This window comes from Carassius carassius, chromosome 36, assembly GCF_963082965.1.
Source record: "Carassius carassius chromosome 36, fCarCar2.1, whole genome shotgun sequence".
Classification (NCBI taxonomy): Eukaryota; Metazoa; Chordata; class Actinopteri; order Cypriniformes; family Cyprinidae; genus Carassius; species Carassius carassius.
In genome coordinates, this window is record NC_081790.1 from 4,148,402 (window position 1) to 4,169,503 (window position 21,102).

Here is a 21,102-nt window from a genome sequence, read left to right on the forward strand (position 1 = left end):
TCCTGTTTTGCTAAGTCTGGTTTTCCTGAATCAGTTCTGTGTTCCTAAGAGCCTCAACTATCCCACACACACACAGCAAATGGCAAACAGACAGCAAATGTTGTAAATCGCCTCGGCGCCGCAGGATATTTTGCACAGCAACAGTAAGACAAAGCAGTGGCTTTATCACGCAAGAGCCTTCGTCAACTACAACGTCACAATGTTATCAGCTGATTTTCACACTTACAAACAACTAGTGCATGATGCAACTCCACCCAGTGTGATGCGATTTCAGTTTCCCCAAAAACAGGAACTGATTCTTATGAGAAACCAACAACCAGTGCATGTCTAGTCAGTCAAAAGCTGGAAACAATCTTTCTGTTCCCTTGTAGAAACAGGTGGGCAACATGCCATAAAAATACCACAGGATCAGTTTCATTACACACAATGCACTACATACTGATGGAATTCTGAATGAGACACTAGAAAAACCACACAGCAAGCATTTGAAGATGTTTCAGATCTGAATTTGAAAGCCATAAACAATCGAGATATTCATAATGCCTCGGTTTTCCTCTATAGCCATTATAAAAGTTTTGTAAACACATCAAGTGAGAAAAGCAAGCTGACATCAGCTATGCTGAAGACCACAAGCACGCATTCTAATTGGTTCAAACAGGAAGCATTTGCTATTCATTACAAATGCACAAATATTTGTGCAGTTCCTCACACACTCTCTCAGTACTGGCTCGAGTTTCTCGCTCATACACATCCGGCCTCTGTCTGTACCCAAACATTTGACACCACACAAAAAGTAGGTCACTTGCCTTCCTTCCAGCATTCCTTGTTTTCGGAGGCGGATCTTTAGAAGCCCATCCGAGACTTCTTCTTTGGCTGGGAGGCCTGAGAGAGGCTTCTGAATTGGGTAACTCTCTTGGAAGACAGGTGAACCCCAGGTGAAGGATATCCACCATCCGGTGCAGAGTCCTGAGTCGACATTTGGGACGTGGGAAGGGAACTAAGGTAAAACTCCTTGCGCCTTTTCGATTGGACAGATGTTGGCCGTGTGGAGGGGAGTGACGCAGGAGGGCCCAAATCCATCCCTGCTGTAACACTAGGGGTTCTAGAGGTCAGTTGTTCATCCTAAAAGTAAAGATGGACAATGTATCAAAAGTGCGGTTTAAAAAAATTGCGACCATCTGTTGCCAGTACACATATGACATTATAAATACAGTATTTTGTTTTTACGTCAACATGAAATGAAGCAAAATCATCTTCCACAAAAAGTCATACACAGGCAGGTTTTTGCTTATTAATGAAAATGGCACAAAATAGGATCCAGATTAAATGAGCTCAAACACAAAGTAAACACGGGCCACAAATGTGTATTTTGTTTTGACATGTTTTGGTGTAGATCATTGTATGTTTCTGTTATTCCACAGTTTAGCGATCTGTTAAAACGATTTATCAGGATAACCATAAATTATCAAAAGTTAAAGGGGGTTGGTAAGATACTTCAGTCTCTTTTGTTCACCAAGGCTGCATTTATTTGATCAAAAATACAGTAAAAACAGTAATATTGTGAAATATTATTACCCTTTTAACTAACCATTTTCTATATTAATATATTGTAAAATGTAATTTATTCCTGTGATCAAAGCTGCATTTTCAGCATCATTCCTCCAGTCTTCAGTGTCACATGATCTTTCAGAAATCATTCTAATATGCTGATTTGCTGCTCAAGAAAAATTTCTGATTATCAATGTTGAAAACAGTTGTGCTGCCTTTTATTTATTTCTAAATAAAAATCTCTGTAACATTACAATTGTCCTTATATTTGATAATTTTACTGCATTCTTGTTGAATAAAAGTATTAGGCTAATTCCTTTAAAAATCTTACTGATCCTACATTTTTAACAAATGGACACAATACAATTTATGTTAGTTCAATGTCATTGATTTCTCATTAAACCAGCATAAAATCTATGACAGTAACCCTGATTCAAGAGAATAATTTTAATTGATCCGTTTTTAAACTTATTTATTTTTTTCCAAAAGTCAAATGATGGGTTATAGGTATCAGCACAAATTAGGGTTGTGCCGATAGGCGATAGTATCGTGTATCGACGATCGTCAGAGATATCGGCATAAGCAGATTTCTCTGTCGATAATCATGACGATATTAGGCTCATTTTCCTATTAATGTATTAGATTATAATAATAACTATTATTTTTATTAGGCTGCTTATTATAATTCGGCTATCAAACTGCCCAGTTATTTCACTTCAGCACCGCATTTCACACACACACACACATACACAGCGCGCACGCGTGAGCGCAGGAGGATTAGAGCCTGTATAGTCGCTGAAATTGTCCGCTTTGACTCGGATAACTCATAAATCCATGAAATGAAAGAGATAGAAAACGAGGAGTTGGTGTCCCACACATTTAATGGCTGCTACACTGCAACGCGCTCTTCTCAAACATGAGAGATTAACTCTTTCTTGGCGTCACAAATAAAGTAAAGACAAAATAATTAACAAGGCGGCAGAGCGAATTTATCATCCATAGTGGTTCTCATGTAGTCCTTCTCTTAAAGACTGATCACTTAACTTATAACACGCACTATGTGGTGATGACTTAGGAGTACGTGAGAACCACTATGGATGATAAATTCGATCTGCCGCCTAGTTATTATTTTCATGCACTCCGCACTATAATATGACGCATGCAAAATACATAGTTTCGGCTGTTACAAAGTCTCCATCCACAAACAGACGTACATCGTCTGCAGATAAAAGGTATTTCATTGAACTTTAACAAGTAATCTGAACGGCCTTTATATGTGTAATATTTTAAACGAGCCCTCACTAACTAACACTAGTGTTAACTAACTAACTAATGTTAGTTAGTGTTAACTAACACTAACTAACATTAACTGAGTTTAATGTCACAGTTATGTTAGAATGCATCTCATTCTTGTTTCTGTTGCGGTGCGTCAGACTCGTCATGAGGCGCGCGGTCAGGAGCGCTGTATGACTGATGCATCAGTTCAACTCAACTTACTCCAAATATATGAACTTACCTGTTTTAAATACTTTATATTTAACGTGTTCGTTTATGCCCAATAGTAGTGTTAAACTGCTGGACTCTAAAATAAATCTACTATTGATTTTCACCGTTGACTGATTTTGCAGAACATTTAGACCGATAACTTCCGTGCGCAGATACGGACGCGCGATATGACAGTTGCGTCCGACTATGTATGAACTAGCTGTTTTAAATACAGTATTTTTATATTTAACGTTAGTTTATCAGTATGTTTGAAAGTATATTTTTTCGATTATTGGTGATTCCACAGGCCTCTCTCACGCGCACCTGCGCGGTTTAAAACACTCAATAGTTATGATTTGACAAGGACAAAGAGTCTCTCTCTAGCTCCACCCATCCACGATAATATCGTGTATCATCGATCTCACAGGCTGATGATATGACGATCTGAAAAATGACCATATCGCCCAACACTAGCACAAATAGCTATAAATGATCATTTATCAGTATCGGCTATAAAATTCCATATCAAGGAATCCTTACCTGAATGGAAGACTGAGATTTTGACGGAGATGTTGAAAGGTTTTGATCAGGCCTTGGAGGAGATTTTCTAGGAGATCTAGATTTGTCTGCAGTTGACTGTTCATTTAAAAACCGTCTCAGTATGACGGGGCTCTTTCTGTGAATCTCCGGTCTGGCTCTCCATTCCTCCATGTCCGAAACTTGCGAGTTCGAGTTCTCCAAAGTCTCGTCATCCGATCCCAGACCTTCACTCTCCACCGATGACAAACCAGACAGATTCTCTTGGTAACTCACGGACGAGGTGAAGCTTCCAGAAAGTGAGGTGCGATTGCGAGCTTTGGCCTGCTTCTGTCTCCGACGTTTTCGACGGAGAGCAGCCATTTTCTTGTCCCGGTTTAAACCCAGCTTCTCCTCCCACCAGTTTGTCCACTGGCCCTCCCACGACGCAGCCAACCGCTGGCTCACATCGTCAGGCCAGTCATCGGGATCTACAGGATCGGGAACCGGCGTAACGTTCAGGTGAGGGAGGTAAGTGACCCCATGCAAGAGCATCTCCTTCTTCCTCATGACCTCTTGAAGATCTTTCCTCAGTCTCATCAACTGATCTTCCTTTAGTTTATTCAGCTTTTTGTCCATCGTGCCCTTTAAATCATCCGTCCTGACCCGTTGAAATTTAAGGTGTCGCTTTTTGGCCTTTTTAAAAATGGGCTTAAACCATTTGCTCCAGACAGCTTGGAGATCTGGATCCTTACTTGGCTTGGGCGGTCTGGTGGAACAAGTTGGGTTATTCCCAATCGAATGGTTTGATGGTTCTTTCCTGATATTTTCATTGGTATCCAAAGGATTTAAGTCATCATTATCAACATTGTCAATTACTTCCAAATGACGGAGCGCCGTCTGCCGTCCCTCAGTCTCCGAGTCACTCTGAACAGATTGGTCTTCATTTTCGGCGTGGGACTGTATATTCTCACTCTCTCCAGTTTCTACTGTAGGTTGCACACTGACAGTTTGTTCTGGTGCGTCATTACTGCTTGCGGTCTGATCTGTGTGCAACTTCAGCGTTTGGTAAAAGATGTCTCCGGTTTCTGTGAGCTGGAAAACCGACAGGAAGTCCTTCTTCTGTACAGCTGTGAAACCTGAGGAAGAATGTGAAAGCAGCACATTAGACTGATAATCACTGCACCAAATGATAGAGCTGGGCTGTTTGAAGGTTGCTGTGATTTAATTAAGTAAATATAAGCACATCATCTCCATACTTGTGCTGAGAAGTACCGAGTGCTGTGAACAAACAAGAGGTTTTAAGGTTTACACCGAAATAAAAGCTTGATGATTCAACATTAAAAAATTAAGATATTATATACATTTACGTTTTTTTGTAATAATTATCATAAACATTAATAATATTTTATTATTTAATAGTTATCTTGGTATACAAATGACAAAATAGTTGTCCAAATTGTGCTGTAGTTATTTAAACAATTTTTTTTAAAATGCAATCTTGTCAGAAAAATGGCCAAATTTTGCAGTCATGTAATAAAAGTTAATCTGGGTCTTTTCTTTGCACATTTTACTGTGATCACATGACAACCGCAGCTAGAGTTAGGCGGTGTTACCATGAGTTTGCTTGTGATGGAACAGGAAAACTTAGCAGTCTAACTTAACCCAATGTCTCATTCAATACACTGGCGATTAGCCTAATTTACAAAATACAGTCATATGAATTACTCTACTTATGTTTCCGTCAACTCTTTAATAAAGCAATGAATGCAAAATAGGTTTGCTTTGACTGACAATTTCAGTGCAAATACTTCATTTTAGTCAAAACTGCTGAAATGGTTGTAAAAGCATCCTGACCTGCAGCAGACGCGTTCAGTCTCTTCTGAGCGAGGTGTCTCTCGTGGGGTAGCAGACGGTTTAGGTGGCTCAGACTCTCTTTGGGACTTGAAAGCTTTAGAATGGATCCCCGAGTCTGACAGACGTGCTCTCTCCCACCTTAGTGACATAAAATTAACATGCAGTCATTTATAAAAAAAGCTTTATCCAAAGATGCAGCAAAACTTATAAAACGAAAAGAACGGTTTAAGTTTTTTGCCAGTCAAAGACACCTGCACAGCTCATTTACATTACAAAATTGCAAAAGTTATGCAGCTGAACCAATCTTTGAACCAATGCAATTCAACTTGCATACCACTATTACTTTCTTTGCATAAACAATTATCTTCCAGTACATTTCCAGGTAACATACAAACTAACAGGCTGATGATGATGCACTGTAATTGGCTTTGAATGAAAGCATCATCTAAATACTTAAAAGCACAAATTATGACGAGTAACCAAAGGACACTGTTGCTCATACAGTGAACTCCTCACCCGTGTACTGCAGTAACATGAGTTCCTGTGACCTCTGAGCACCCAGCAGCAGTTTGCACGTTTGCCTTGGGGTCTGTGCTGGCAAATCGCAAGCAAACATCGGTGGAGACTCCATCATATGATCCCATTTCAGCATGGGGATAGCGGGAACCCGTTCATCCATGATGTAGGTGGAAAACTGCGGACAAGAAAGTGCTTTATTTCTCTTCCACTGAACAGTGAAGGCATCAGATACCAGTCACAGTCTTAAAATATGAAGAGCTTATTTGCAAAAACAGATAAATAAACAAATGTATGTTTTTGTGTTGTGTTATTTAGCGGTTTTATTTTTAAAGTTGTGTTTTAATCTAATCAAAATAACCCAACTGCAGTTTGATTGAGATTAATTGCAATGCACATGAAAAAACATTGTTTTATAAAAATACAGTTATCCGTTTTTGCAGATGAACTCTTCATATACACTATGGTTCAACTGAAATGAATACTTCTATTGAGCAAGGGCACATTAAAGTGATCAAAAGAGACATTAAAGACAATGTGACAAAATAATTATATTTCAAGTAAATTCAAATTTCTACTCAAAGAATCATGGCTTCCACAAAAATATTAAGCTGTTTTCAAAATTGATGATAATAAAAGTTGCCTGAACATCAAATCAGCATATTAGAATCATTTCTGAAAGATCATGTGACACTGAAGAAGACTAATGACTAATAGAGTAATGATGCTGAAAATTTAGCTTCAATCACAGGGATAAATAACATTTTAAAATATTAGGGATGCACCGAATATTCGGCCACCGAAGATTTTCGGCCGAAAATGGCCCAAAAGAGCATTTTCGGTTTTTGGCCGAAAGACTTTTATCACCGAAACAACACGGCCGAAATGTTGTGATGATGACGCAAACAGAAACCGCGACCTGAACGTGCACCTGCATAGCGCAGACCACGAGCTTCCCGCGACATTCACTTCACACCAGTGAGAACATTCTCTCTCTTCTTATTCCTTTATTCGCAGCACTAAAGCGTCTCCTAACAAAGAGATTGAGACGGACCACGAAGTGAGAACAAAGAAAGGTACAGTCTTATAGAGTCTGTTAGCACACGTCTCACTGAGATCTTTTCGGATCCTCTGCACTTCATCGCGAATGTGCTTGATCCGCGTTATAAAGATCATTACTTGGATGCGGAAATAAGGCAGCGCGCACGAGAAATGCTCCAGGCCGCGCTGGATGCGGAGAACCCGCGTGGAGACGGAGAAGCGCCAAGCGCAGGAGACTGAGATCAGAGCGCGAAAAAAAAAGACTCGTCTCTTGGCATTCACCCTCGTCTGATATTTTCAGTGAAATTCTGCAAGAAAGTGCCTCAAATAATAATACATTGGCTATTGTTCTAGTTCTTAGGCTACTATATATGTGACATTTTATTTACAGTAGCCTATATATATATATATATATATATATATATATACACACACACACACATATATATATATACATATACATACATAATATCAGATTGTAGCCATATTTCTGCTAGATTTCTGCTTTAATTTGATAAAACAAATTATTTATGCCCTAGCCCTATTTAAATACACTCTCTCAAATATTTCTCAAATGTCAGGCAGATGACAAGCTCAACTGCTCAACAGCTAGATGGTTATCTGTCTGAAGTCCCCATCCCCAGAAGTGATAACAGTCTTGCCTACTGGAGAAGTAATGCACTTTCTAGTCCTACAGAGAACAATTTCAAATGCACTTGACCTAAATGCACTTTGTTTTTATGAGAGAACAGTTCATTTTAAAACCTTTCTGCAGGCCAGTAGGCCTGTACATTATTATTTAATATTCACATGAGTGGGATACATTTTTAGTTTGAATTTTATTTTATACTGTGCATTGTTGCAATGTGCTTAATAAATATTGCATAATTTGTAATTATGTATTTTTATGTTTTTTATAATTTATGTAATTGTAATTATCTTTGAAACTTTAATATTAATTTATGCAATTGCAATGTCTTAATTTTAGTAAAGTTAGTACATGGTCATAGCAATAAATGCAATGGAATAATTGGCATAATTTCTTTCGGTGTTTCGGTTTCGGTTTTCGGCCTTGGTTTTCTCTTTTTCGGTTTTCGGTTTCGGCCAAGATTTTTCATTTCGGTGCATCACTATAAAATATATTCAAAAAGACAACAGTTAATTTAAATTGTAATAATATTTCACAATATTACTGATTTTATTGTATTTTTAAACAAATAAATGCAGTAAGAGACCTTTCAAAAACATTTAATATTATCAACCTTCAAACAGGATACAATGGCACTTAATTATAACTCTATTCATATACAATAGTATTAATGTACACAAAGCTAGTTCACAGACTACCACAGAAATACCATGGAAGTGCCAATGTGCTTTTTGTGGTCAAGATCACACTGATACAATACATTCAGTAAGGAAATGTTCCACAGCATTAAAGACCAAATCTCTAATTATTGATAACATTTCCTGTAAAGACAAAAAAGGTTCAGTGTTGTGTGTGTTGAATCCAATGCCATTTGGATTCTGTTCTGGAGGATTGCCTGGAAGAACCACAGGGTGAGCCAGCGCTGCCATGCCTTCAGGCTAGTATCTGACGTGTTTACCTGGGTATTGATGAGGTGGTGATGGGCGTGGCTTCTACTCAGGTATTTGGTGAGTATCACTCGCTCTCCCGACATACAAGCTGCTGTCCTTCCGATCCGGAATAACGTGTGATTACAATCAGCACTCTGCACAGAGGAAGTGACAGAGATTAATAATAAATTGAGAACCACATTAAGAGAAGAACAACAACAATGTGATGGTACAAAAAGGAGTAAATTCAGCTTAAAGACCTTTCTTCACCAAATACATGTTACACTTAATTTCTTAGGTCTTACAATACTTATATTTTAAATACTGTATACATGATAATAATAAATCATTATTACTATTATCTAATTATCATCATTAATATATCCTATAAGAATTAATATTAATTAAAAAAAAATAGATATTTAATCATTTTAATTTATTATTAAATCCTGTTATTGTGAACAATATAATTTAATAAAATTTAATTAGACTTTATATTAAATCCTATCATTAATAATTACACAACATGTATAAAAAAAACATCTAATTATTATTAAATCCTACTACATGAACAATAAGACTTAATAAAAATGTGGTAACAAGACTTATTAGACATTGTTTTTATTAAATCATCATTGTTTAATGACATTAATTTAATATAAAAATTCTAATAAGGTAATTTTAATATTATATGTACATTATCATAATATTAAGCAGCCTCTCTTCACCTGTCCCTTCTCATCCAACCAGCCAAATCACAGACATTTTACATTTATCCAGAGACTTGCTAATGAGAAACATTTATGAAGCCAATATTACTCTACATATAATGGTGAATGAAAGGCTAGTGCAAACTAGTGCAGAAGTGCAGAGAAGAAGAGAAAGAGAACAAGACTTTATTTTAAATTGTGAGTTACAGTAAGCACCTTTGTTAATGGTTGTGGTTTGTAAGTGTTCACAGAAGAGTGTGTCTTCAGCTGTATAAGATTTATTTTGTCTCAGTAACATCCCCTTTTGATTGTGAAATTAATCATTCATAGGGCCCTATGAAATCAGTTTTATTTTTTTTCCAAATTCCGTTTTTTCTGTTTTAATTTTTCTCAACTCCTTTTTAATGGTTAAATTAAATTGTATTAATCAAAAAGCATAATTAAAATCATATAATGTATAAATTTTCACATCAATTTATTAAAAGTTTAACAATAATTACATGTTTAGGGCCCTATGAAATGTTTTATTTTTTCTTCACCATGTTTAATTGTTACCTAATTCTGTGTTTTAGCATGTGTAATTATTTAAATGCATAAAAAAACTTTTCTTAAAATAGCCTTATGAAATTTTTTTTCCCCTCGGAAATACTGTGTATTTACATTTTTCTGGTTATCAAATGAAGACATAAAACATTCATTAATTTTTCTTTTAATTATTGAAAATTAAGCACTTAATTTTTTGGTAAACAAAGGGGATTTACTATTAAAAATAAAACATTGAAGAAATGTTGTGTGATTGTTCCTTAAAAAAATTATGTTTGTTTCATTTTAGTAGTAGTAGTAGTGGGCTATGTACATTCTGCTGAACAATTAAACCGGACTTTTATTTTGACGGGTTACCGTACTTTTACTGTTCTGTGTATGTGATACTACAGTCTATGATGTGATAGAACGCTAGTTTTACTGAAATCAAACAGTCAAATGCTCATGAAGTGACTCTCAGTGCAGTTCTGGAGATGTTCATCATGTGTTCACCTCATTTAGTGAGACGACAGATGCTGAAACCACCGCGAGTGTCACACTTGTTCCATCTGTGTAATTAACGAAGACGCGCTTCTGCGCCATTCATTAACACAGAGAACATGCAGGATTCATATTTAAATAGACTATTCCGGCTTAATATTTACAGATATTAGTCCATATCGCAATTTGATGTAAGTGCAATGACCTACTTTTGATTAATTCATTCAGAATTTGACAAATCCAGTGACATTCCGCGTTAAACTGTAAATTACGTTTTATGACTGGATTCCGCGATTCCGTCCGTGTTTTCTGCATCACGGAAATCATAGGGCCCTACATTCATGAGTGATAAACACTACAAGGTATAACATGCAATAAACTGTACACTTTTACCACTGATTGGAGTTGTTAGACTATCAAAATGAAAGAAATGCACACAGTGCACTCTGATAAGGTGCTAAATGTTTACGAAGGACTCATTTCTAAATAGGATGTCCATAACCAGGTTTTTTTTCAAGAGGCGTGGCTTTACCCGAATGTCTGTAAGCTCCGCCCCCGTTCTGTCAGCATACACCATGACTCTCGGGTGACAGGAGAACTCACACCATCGCCATGGTGACTTAGCATTGAAGTACAGGTTGGAATTTTCTTCACGGAACTTCTGCAATCTGAAAGAACAGAATGTCACAAACCTCTGGAAGGGTTACAACATCTCACACACACACACCCACACACACACACACCATGTGCTGAAGCTTGCATCAGCTCAGAGGAAAGACATATTAACCCGCAAATGGAAACTGAAGCTTTGATGTAGGATTTGTGGTTGAGGTGAATGCAATATGGAAACAAATTTAAATGTATTACATATATTATGTTATAAATAAACAACTTCCGGTAGTTTTTGTGTTTACGCCAAACGCATTTCACAAATGCTCTGCGGTTCATTTTATAATCATATGAATTTTTATGTTTAAAGGTGAAATTTTAACTTGTTTTAAGTGGACTGGGTTTGTCCTGTTTGAAAAAGTACCAATAAAACATCCTAACAGCTTGAAATACAAATCATGCACTAGTTTCAATATCTTCTGAAGCCGGATGGTAAAGTTCTGTGATAAACAATCTGCAATCTATGTTTTTATTCATGGAATATCTTTACATTTACACTAGCTTTAAAATAAAAGTCGCACTAAAACATTAAAATAAATTAAACCAAAAATAAAACAATTTTTTTTTTATTTATATTTAGATATTTTTATTTACTGATGTCATACAGTTGTTATTTTTCATGTAAACAAATATAAATAAAATGGTGCGAATAAAACAAAGATGCAAAGTGTTTCATTCGTCCAATTAAAAAAAAAATAAATAAATAGGGTAATGAGTCACATCTATATTTTTTTACTTGAGCCAATGAAAAATAAATAACTATTTAAGTTAAAAAATATAGATGTGAATCATTACCCTAAAATTTTTTCATTGGATGAATGAAACACTTCAGTGTGCTACAGCAGGTGATTTTTAAATCAAATCAAGTCTATGTATTTTTAAGGTAAAATAAAAATAATCATCCTATACAGAACTGACGTTTACTGTTGGCTTTTCAAACGTGTAATATATATATATTTTTTTTTTCAGCTAACTGAAACTAAGCTAAAACAAACATACCAGAAAAAAAATAAAATAAAGTTACAATTAAAGAAAGTAACAAAATGTTACCCCTAGACTGTAAATATTGCCTTGGCAACTAAATTAAAATAAAGTATTAAACATAAAAACTAAAAATTAAATCTATTTACCGTATAAAATATTTATAAATACTACTAATAATAATACAAATATTTAGTAAAGTTATTAAAAGTAAAATAAATATTAAACCTTTTTTAATAAAACTAATAAGAACGACAAAAGCACATAAAATTGCTAAAACAAACTTAGATTAAAATAACTTGAAAACATAAGACTAATTTAAAATTTGAACTAATATATAAATAATACTAATAACACTGCTCTGATGTGACCATTAACAGATTAATGTGTTAATTAACAGTGATTAATGTGACCATTAACAGTCAGAGAACCGTGAACATGCAAACATAAGTTAAATTCCTTAAATATCAACTTAAAATCTCAGGTGACACTTAAAATATTATATATATCTGAGGTCAAAGGGATTCAACCAAAACGTTGGGAATCTCTGAAAGGGCAAAGGGTTTGAAAGATGAGTAAATGAAGCTATTCTCTCGAAGCAGATTAAAGATGCGGACATAAAAACATCCATTACTATGCGCTTGGGTACTGGACAAACTCAACTAAAGAACATTTTGTAGAGGAAGCTGATATGATACAGATGTTGAGCTCCAAGCACAAGAGAACAGCCAGTCAAGCACATATTGTTCTTAAACACACATACCCTTTTTTCGCAGTCCAAAGATAAGCTGCTCCTCGCTCATTGACCACCGCCAGCTCATTGGGGAAGTGTGGACTGGGGAGGACAAAACAAGGTTTTAACTCAAGTTACAGGTTTAGCTGCTATTACAAAGCACCAAGGCTAAAATACATCCTGCAGATCTAGAAAATATCCTAAACCACATTATTGCTTTTCTTAAGACAGCTGCCAAGAAACAAATTTAAGGTCCACAAAAGCAATAAATATGAGAGCTTTCTGGTCTAGGATACTACACTGAAAGATGCTTTCCATGTTTGTTAGACCTTGAGAATAAAAACAAACATATCAAGAACAATGTCCACAATTAAAGCAAGAGACCTTTTGATTTAGGGCCTCAAGAAATATATTCTGTGATTTTCATTATATTTTTTTCTGGATTCTGTGTTTTATGACTTTAAACAAATTTATCATCAAAAATGGTGCCCAATGAACTAAAACTAACAATTTCACCAAACGTTTAAAAATGTAGACCAATTAAAATATAACATTTAAACTACAACAAAAGATTATTTTTTTATACACGCTGTACAACAAAACATGGATGATAATAGGGCTGTCACTTTTAGTTCGAAAATCGATTGCACAATCGATCGGACCAACCAAAAAAAGTTTCGAAAATGAAAATAGGGAATCGATTTTAACCAAATATGTACACTATTAATTTTAAAATAATTAAACAATTAAAAAATATAGATGTAAAAAAACTCACAACCAAGCAGAAAAAGGAAATAAAGAATTCCGAAAGTGCAGTATGCGTTGCGAAAGCTAGACAGAAAATACCAGCAATTTTACGCACCTATAAGACCCAGTGACGTCGAAAGCGTCCTCTTATGCTGCATTCACACCAAATGCGAATAGAGCGTCTGGCGTGAATAATTTCAATAATAAGTCAATGTAAAGGCGCGTTAATGCGCGTATTGAGGTCTCGCGTGGCGTGGTAGACGCGAATTCACCTCATTCGCGCATCTAGTTACAGGAGATTCTGAGTTATGAAAAGGACCGTTGCAAGCGGTCCTTGTGGTGGAAAATTGGCAGTAATACCCCCACCTTGTGCAGCTGTACCTGAGTGTCCCTGGGACACCAGTGCGGTCGGAGCGCGTCTTCTCAACAGCTGGACATAGTGAATAAAAAACGCTCTGCTCTGGACCCCGAAAATGTTGATCGACTTGATTTCCTGTCCAATAAATTTGTAATGTCCCTAGCCTTTTTGCGCGTTTCATGCCTGCCTAGTGCCGCCTAGCCTAAGTGTCGGTTACGTTCAATAAAAAAATTAAAAAAAACACACACATGGCCTGTTCTCAAGTCCATTTAAAGTGTAATTTTTTGAACAGTATTTCAATATACTATATTATTTAAAATAATCTAAATCATAAATGCAGCAGGGTTGAAGCCTGCAGTGATGTTTTTCTTTTGTTATGGCAGCCGTCCCCTCTGCATATATATTTTTTCGAGAATGTTGCACTCCTGTTGCTGTTTGTTATTCTGCATGAAACTTCATGCCAATAAATAAATATTGCTGACTTGTGCGTTTCCAGCGCTCTCTTTACGTTCGTCCATTATTTGACGTTGAAAAAGGAAACGTCTTTTTTTAGACATGGAAAATCGATTTTACAATCGATTCAATGAACACTTATGTCTTAAAAATCGAAAATTATTTTTTGACAAAAGTGACAGCCCTAGATGATAATATATCTTGACTAATACATTCCTTTAAAATATTAATATTGTTGCGTTTTAGTACACAATAGTAATATTTTTGTCATATTCTTAAAGTTATTAATCACAAGACACCATAAACTGCAGTAACGATGCTGTAAATTCAGCTTTGCATCACAAGAATAAATTACATTATAAAATATAATCAAATAGAAAACTGTAGTAATATTTGACAATTTTACTGCTGTACTGTAATTTTGATCAAATTAATGCAGACTCCGTGAGCAGAAGATTAAACTTTTCATATGCAACTATATTCAGAATAAAGCACAGCCTCTAGTACTTCAATTTCGACCATTGTGTCCAGTATATACAGCAAACCAACACAAACACAACTAACTCTGGAGTCAGAAATGCTTAAACTCTTTCAGCACAATAGTTAAATCAAGTCATTTGAATATCAGGCCACTCAGAAAGGCGCTGATGATTTGAATAACTGCTAGGGACATTTTCCAAATCAACTAGACACGGGATCATGTGAATGATTAATCGACTAGCTGGGAGTCTTCAGGATGGCCTGAATAATCAGGGACCGTGTTTTGAGAAGCACGTGAGATCTTTCTAACACACCTGACGGTGATGCAGGAGAAGCGATCTTTTGTCTGGATGACGTCCATTAACACTGGCTTTGTTTTGTCTCCGACCAACCAAACACCACAGAAATAATCCGAGCGCACAGCCACGTTACCTGCACACAGATGTTTGGATTTTACACTCTTCACATGAAATCCTTCTCAGAAGTGAGTAGTTTTATTGGTAGTTCCAGACATGTAACCAAAAATGCAATACTCTTTAGGCTTGTGTATTGACTCTTCCTCAATGTATGGTTTGTTCTCAGCCCATGCATTTCTCAGATCTCACCTACATCCTCCATATTGGCCAAACTGATCTGTCTGACAGCTCCATTCAGATAATAGACAAAAGGTTTGGAGTCCATGACGAAACTAGGAGGCTTGTCCTCACTGAACTGTTGCACCACCCTGTGGAAATCTGAGGAACGGCAGTAAAGGAAAATTACGAGAGATGCCATCACTTTTCAACATTTCCTAAAGATTCAACAACAAAGCAAACCTGGAAGCAAACCTTTCTGAAGCCCTGCAGAAACTAAATGAACACCTTAATTTAGAACCTAGAAAGAAAGTTCTACGACGGAGCAACCCAGAAAGCCTCAAGAGTTTATCAAAAACACTATATATTTTACTGTGCAATAAAAACACCAATAATATTGAGTGTAAGAACTCTTTATATAAGGTGGGACTTTAAATTATAAACAAACCCAAAACACATTCGGGACTCTTATTTGAACATGTATACTTCCTAGGTCAATCAAAAACATGAAGAAGCTAAAACATGCACTAATAATTAAGTAGTAAAATCAAATCGGATGAAAAATTAACTTAAAAAATAGAAATGTAGCCTTGGCAGCTAGTCTACAATAAGTTGAAGTTGAAATAAGAGAACCCTGTGTTCAATTATTGAAATATTATCCTAGAATCATAAGGTTTAAGAAATGATTCATTGTTTGCAAACTGCTCTGAAACTGTGAGCCTGTAGAGTACGTTTTTACTTTGAAAGTTTGCTTTATTAAATCATTGCCTTTTGAAGTTTGATAATCACTTTAGGCATCATCTTGATCCCCGATCTTCCACCCTTAAATTTAAAGAAAAATCCCCCCCCCCCCCCAAAAATTTAAAATTGTAATTTATCCTTAAGTTGTATTAAACCTAAGTTTCTTTCTTCTGAAGAACACAAAAGATAGTTTAAAGAACACTGGGAACCAAACAGTGCCGGTAGCCATTGACTTCCATTCTACTTTAGTCTAAGGCTACTGTCAGCTGTTTGGATAACCATACATTTGGAACAACTTGATGGTGAATAAATTACAGAATTTACATTTTTGGGTCACCTATCCCTTTAAGATCTCTGAAAATGATAATAAAGTCTCCATAGATCATGCTCCCGGAGCTGCTTCTGTGCACAACAGTGAGCACAAGCTAGGTTCAAGTGATTAGTACATTTTGAATATAGATATTTATCTTACAAATATGCATCAAGTCACTACAGGAGGCCTTTGCTCACACCCCCAGATCAACCTTTTTTAATGGATGGGTGCTTTTTATTTCACTTGTTTTGGACTGATGCACTACAACACCTGCTGACTACAATGATAGAGCTTGAAAGATCAAAGACAATATAAATTCTAAAATAACCCTGACTGGATTTTTCTGAAAGAAAGTATGCCTCGGGAGTGAGTGAAACAGCCTAATTTTCATTTTTGGGTGAACTAACCCTTTAATAAAGTTCACCCTCTTGGCAACAAAAACTAAGACATGACAACTATGAAAGAGGATACTGAGTTTGTCCATTGCGTCTCCGCTGGGATAGATCAGACAGCCATCGCTGTACCCCTGGGACTCGTGTAAGGGCACGTATCCCAGAGCGCCCCCTGTGGCATCTGCACAGAAGCGCTGCTGTTCCCGCTGAGACGTCAGCTCCTCGTGGAGGAGCGAGGCCAGGAGAGGAGGAGGAACATCGCTAACAAAATCACCGACAAGATTGTGAAAATGACGGATCTTCCTTGAGTAACACGCGACCTCACACCTAACAAATAGAAAAGCACATCTCAGGTCTAAATTTTGATTATTTTTAGGCATCATACAACTAAATGTCACCATTTACATTATTTATTCCTCCAACTTCACCCATTTGTTTTTCTGTTTTATTGTAACGGTAAAACTCTAATATTTGAGTCAGATAAAAATCTTACCTTTTATAATTTAAGCCCTTTATGAAGCTGTTGGCCCAGCGCATTGACATAACATCCTGATTGACAAACAAGAACAGAAGACAACTATTACAAAACCACTAGAAAACAAAGCAAATGAAAATGAATTCTGACCACAAACACCACACACATCGAGACTCTCTCACCTTTGACTGTTTCTCTCTGAAAGATAAGTTGTCCTGAAGCAAATGTCCCATTGTGGAGAATGCATCCATACAGTGATGCTTGTAAAAATACTGCATCTGAAGGGAAAACACAGGAGAAAACTTGTACAATATACAAACATTCCACAGGAGTTGTGAAATAAAAAGTTACTTTAAAAATGACAAAAGCCAAAGTTTTTTTTTTATGTATCACTACTTCAACTCACATGCTCTGGAAAATCCATTGGATCTGGAAGAACATCAGATGAGAGTCTGGGATCTTGGAAAGGTAAGAGAAAAGCAAAAAAGCTAATTAAAAAAAACATTTCTTTGCAGTGTGACATTACAATTGAACATTACCTTTATTTCTCAAGTGTTATTGCTAATGAAAACTAAAACTATTAACTGACAAGCTCACAAATTTAGAAAAGTGTATTTGATAAAAAAACTCATTAAAACAATGCCAAAGGTTGCAATGAAAACTAACCGAAATTAAATTAATTTACAATAAAATACAAAAAAAGTCGTCTTAAAAATAGTTTTAAATATAAATGATATTTATACATATATAAACTTCTTAACATAAAAAAATATTTTGTTACTTGATACAAAGCTCAAATAAAAGGATTTTTTTTTTACAATTATAAATGTTAATTACGGTACTAAAAAAAAAGATCAAATTACAATACTAAAATCACAAAATGTAAAATAAAACTTGTATGATCTTATAAATGATTTTCTTTAACAAAACTCACACCAAAATCAATAAAATAAAATCTTAATAGAAATCAACAGCACATTACATACAATTAAAATGCACAAAGCCAATTAAAAATATTTTTAAATGCCATAATTTTATACATTAATGCCATTCTCATTACTAAAACAACCCTGGTTTTCTATATTTAAATTCACTTTTGTCAAAGAGTGACTAAAAAATAAAAATGGACAAAATACACAGTCTATATATTTATAAAAGTACACAAAGCAAATGCACTACATTAAAGCAAAAACTGCATTTTAGATTCTGGGATTTGAAGAAGTTTGATTTAAAATTTGAGCCCATCAAATGATTAAACCAGAGGAAATTAAATAATAATGAAGTTTACCTTCAGATGGTGGAAATAAAGGGGTAACCGCTGGTTTGAGCGGCACCCATTCCTCACCACTCAGAGTGTGCTGGGACTCAAACACATGCTGGATCGATGACTGATCACCATCACACTGTAAACATACAATAAACAATACAGGTAAGTCATGAGACACTTTCACAATTACAGGGTGTATAATGTGAAATATAACAAAACTGTAGATGAGAAATACAGTTCTTGAACATTCTTTGTACTGCTTTGTTCTGGACACATTTGTGCATCCTATTAATTTACATTTTCTGTCTTTTTTTTAATTTTTCTGGCTCAAAATATTTTGCACGAAACGAGCATCACCATTATATAACTCTACTAAAGGAATTATTACAGGACATAAAAAACAATTAAAAACCCAAAGGGTGTTTACAAAAAAAAAAAAAACTACATTTGTTACCCTAGAGCACAAATACAGTCAGAAGTAGCACGGATATATATAGCTATAGCCAAAAATATAATGTATGGCTCGAAATTGTTGTAAGACTTTATAAAGATATTTTACGTTATACCAAATCACAACTTAAAGATTTGATTAGTAATATGCATGGCCAAGAACTTCATTTGGACAACTTTAAAAGTAATTTTTCTCAATATTTAGATTTTTTGCACCCTCAGATTCCAGATTTTCAAATAGTTTCATCTGATCCAAATATTGTTCTGTCATAACAAACCACACATTAATGGAAAGCTTATTTATTCAGCTTTCAGCTTATGTAAAAATTCAGGTTTTGTGGTCTAGGGTCAAATTTAGATGTTAAACTTATATGCATCGTATTGTGTGCGCGTTACAAACGGTTATCATTATAACTGTCGTTATCATTATGACGTTTGTCGTCTTACCGGATCCGCATTGACAGCAAACACGCGCTCGTATGAACCCCAGCCTCCATAACTATGCTTCGACTTTACTTCAGGCGGTCCGTCCAGATAAAAGTGTGGGAAAAGCTGTTTGGGAAATTTGTTGTCCATGGTGATGTGTTCCCTCGGCCCTGGAAATCAGACACGCCCGGGCATGTCCTCGTGTGTCCAGGTGTCCACGAGTGCTCTGATGGCTGCCATGATTCAGTCTCGTGAGAATGTAATTTTTAAGATCGTAATATGTCGAAAATGCCGTTTTTATAAAGACAAATACTGTAAATATTAGCACGTGTTTTTGGAAAAACGTAGCTGGCAAATGGCCGCGTGGCCGCTAAAACAACCCGCGTCCGCTGTTCACGCGCATCAGCTGATCAACGACGTAAAGGAAGCCCGCCACCAGACAACCTTTCAAAATAAAAGCACTTTAAACGTTTCAAAATAAATATACTAATGTAAATGGAGCAATTTTATAAACAAAAAAGTCAATAAAAAAAGAACCAAATGCGATTGATGAAATAAGCAAATACACAAGTAAATAAACAAAATATGAATAAAGAAACAAGCAAACAAATACATTAATGACAAAAATAAATAAATGAAAATCATTTAAGAATGAATACAAACAAAAATATGATCGAATAATAAAACAAGTGAACAATATATGAATAAATGAAACAAACAAATAAATAAATATCAATAAATAAACAAATAAAATCATTACAAAAATAAATTAAATAATGTAAAAATTATTACAAACAAATATATGAGCAATTAATCAAATAAATAACATTAAAAAGTAAACAAACAAACAAAACATAACGTTTCAGCAAATATAATTGTGAATTTAGCAAAATATGTCGTGGGCCTATTATAGATTTCGTTTTTAGGCCATTTGGGTTTATGGACTAAGCAGCGCCCCCACCTGTACATCTCTCACATTTAACAAAAACCCACCAATTCACTATCTCAACAAAATAATTATAATATCGTGACATGCCAATCAGCTAAACACCTGCAAAGGTTTCCTGAGCCTTCGAAATGGTCTCTCAGTTTGGCTCACTAGGCTACACAATCATGGGGAAGACTCATGATCTGACAGTTGTCCAGAAGACAATCACTGACACCCTTCACAAGGAGGGTAAGCCACAAACATTCGTTGCCAAAGAAGCTGGCTGTTCACAGAGTGCTGTATCCAAGCATGTTAACAGAAAGTTGAGTGGAAGGAAAAATGTGGAAGAAAAAGATACACAAACAACCAAGAGGACCGCAGCCTTGTGAGGATTGTCAAGCAAAATTGATTCAAGAATTTGAGTGAACTTCACAAGGAATGGACTGAGGCTGGGGTCAAGTCATCAAGAGTCACCACACACAGACGTGTCAAGGAATTTGCTGAACCACAGACAACATCAGATGCTTCTTACCTGGGCTAAGGAGAAGAACTGGACTGTTGCCCAGTGGTCCAAAATCCTCTTTTCAGATGAGAGCAAGTTTTGTATTTCATTTAGGAGTCTAAAGGAAGGGTGGAGAAGCTCATAGCCCAAGTTGCTCGAAGTCCAGTGTTAAGTTTCCACAGTCTGTGATGATTTGGGGTGCAATGTCATCTGCTGGTGTTGGTCCATTGTGTTTTTTGAAAACCAAGGTCACTGCACCCATAAACTACTTCAGTCTGTGTGCATTGAATTTATTTAATACACAAGTTCACAATTTGAGTTGAATTACTGAAATAAATGAA

General features: G+C 35.7%; 1 protein-coding gene across 1 annotated transcript; it reads right to left on the bottom strand.

Annotated features, from left to right (window-relative positions):
- Positions 1-843: 843 nt before the first annotated feature.
- Positions 844-19,777, bottom strand: taf1c (TATA-box binding protein associated factor, RNA polymerase I subunit C). Its single transcript, XM_059525397.1, has 15 exons — positions 19,353-19,777; positions 18,477-18,591; positions 17,595-17,647; positions 17,371-17,466; positions 17,207-17,262; positions 16,793-17,040; positions 15,301-15,429; positions 15,010-15,127; positions 12,688-12,759; positions 10,807-10,942; positions 8,571-8,696; positions 5,923-6,100; positions 5,407-5,544; positions 3,574-4,688; positions 844-1,122 (listed from the first exon to the last, which is right to left on the bottom strand). Exons 1-15 carry the CDS (start codon positions 19,479-19,481, stop codon positions 844-846), a joined length of 2,988 nt encoding a protein of 995 aa, XP_059381380.1. The 5' UTR covers positions 19,482-19,777.
- Positions 19,778-21,102: the final 1,325 nt, after the last annotated feature.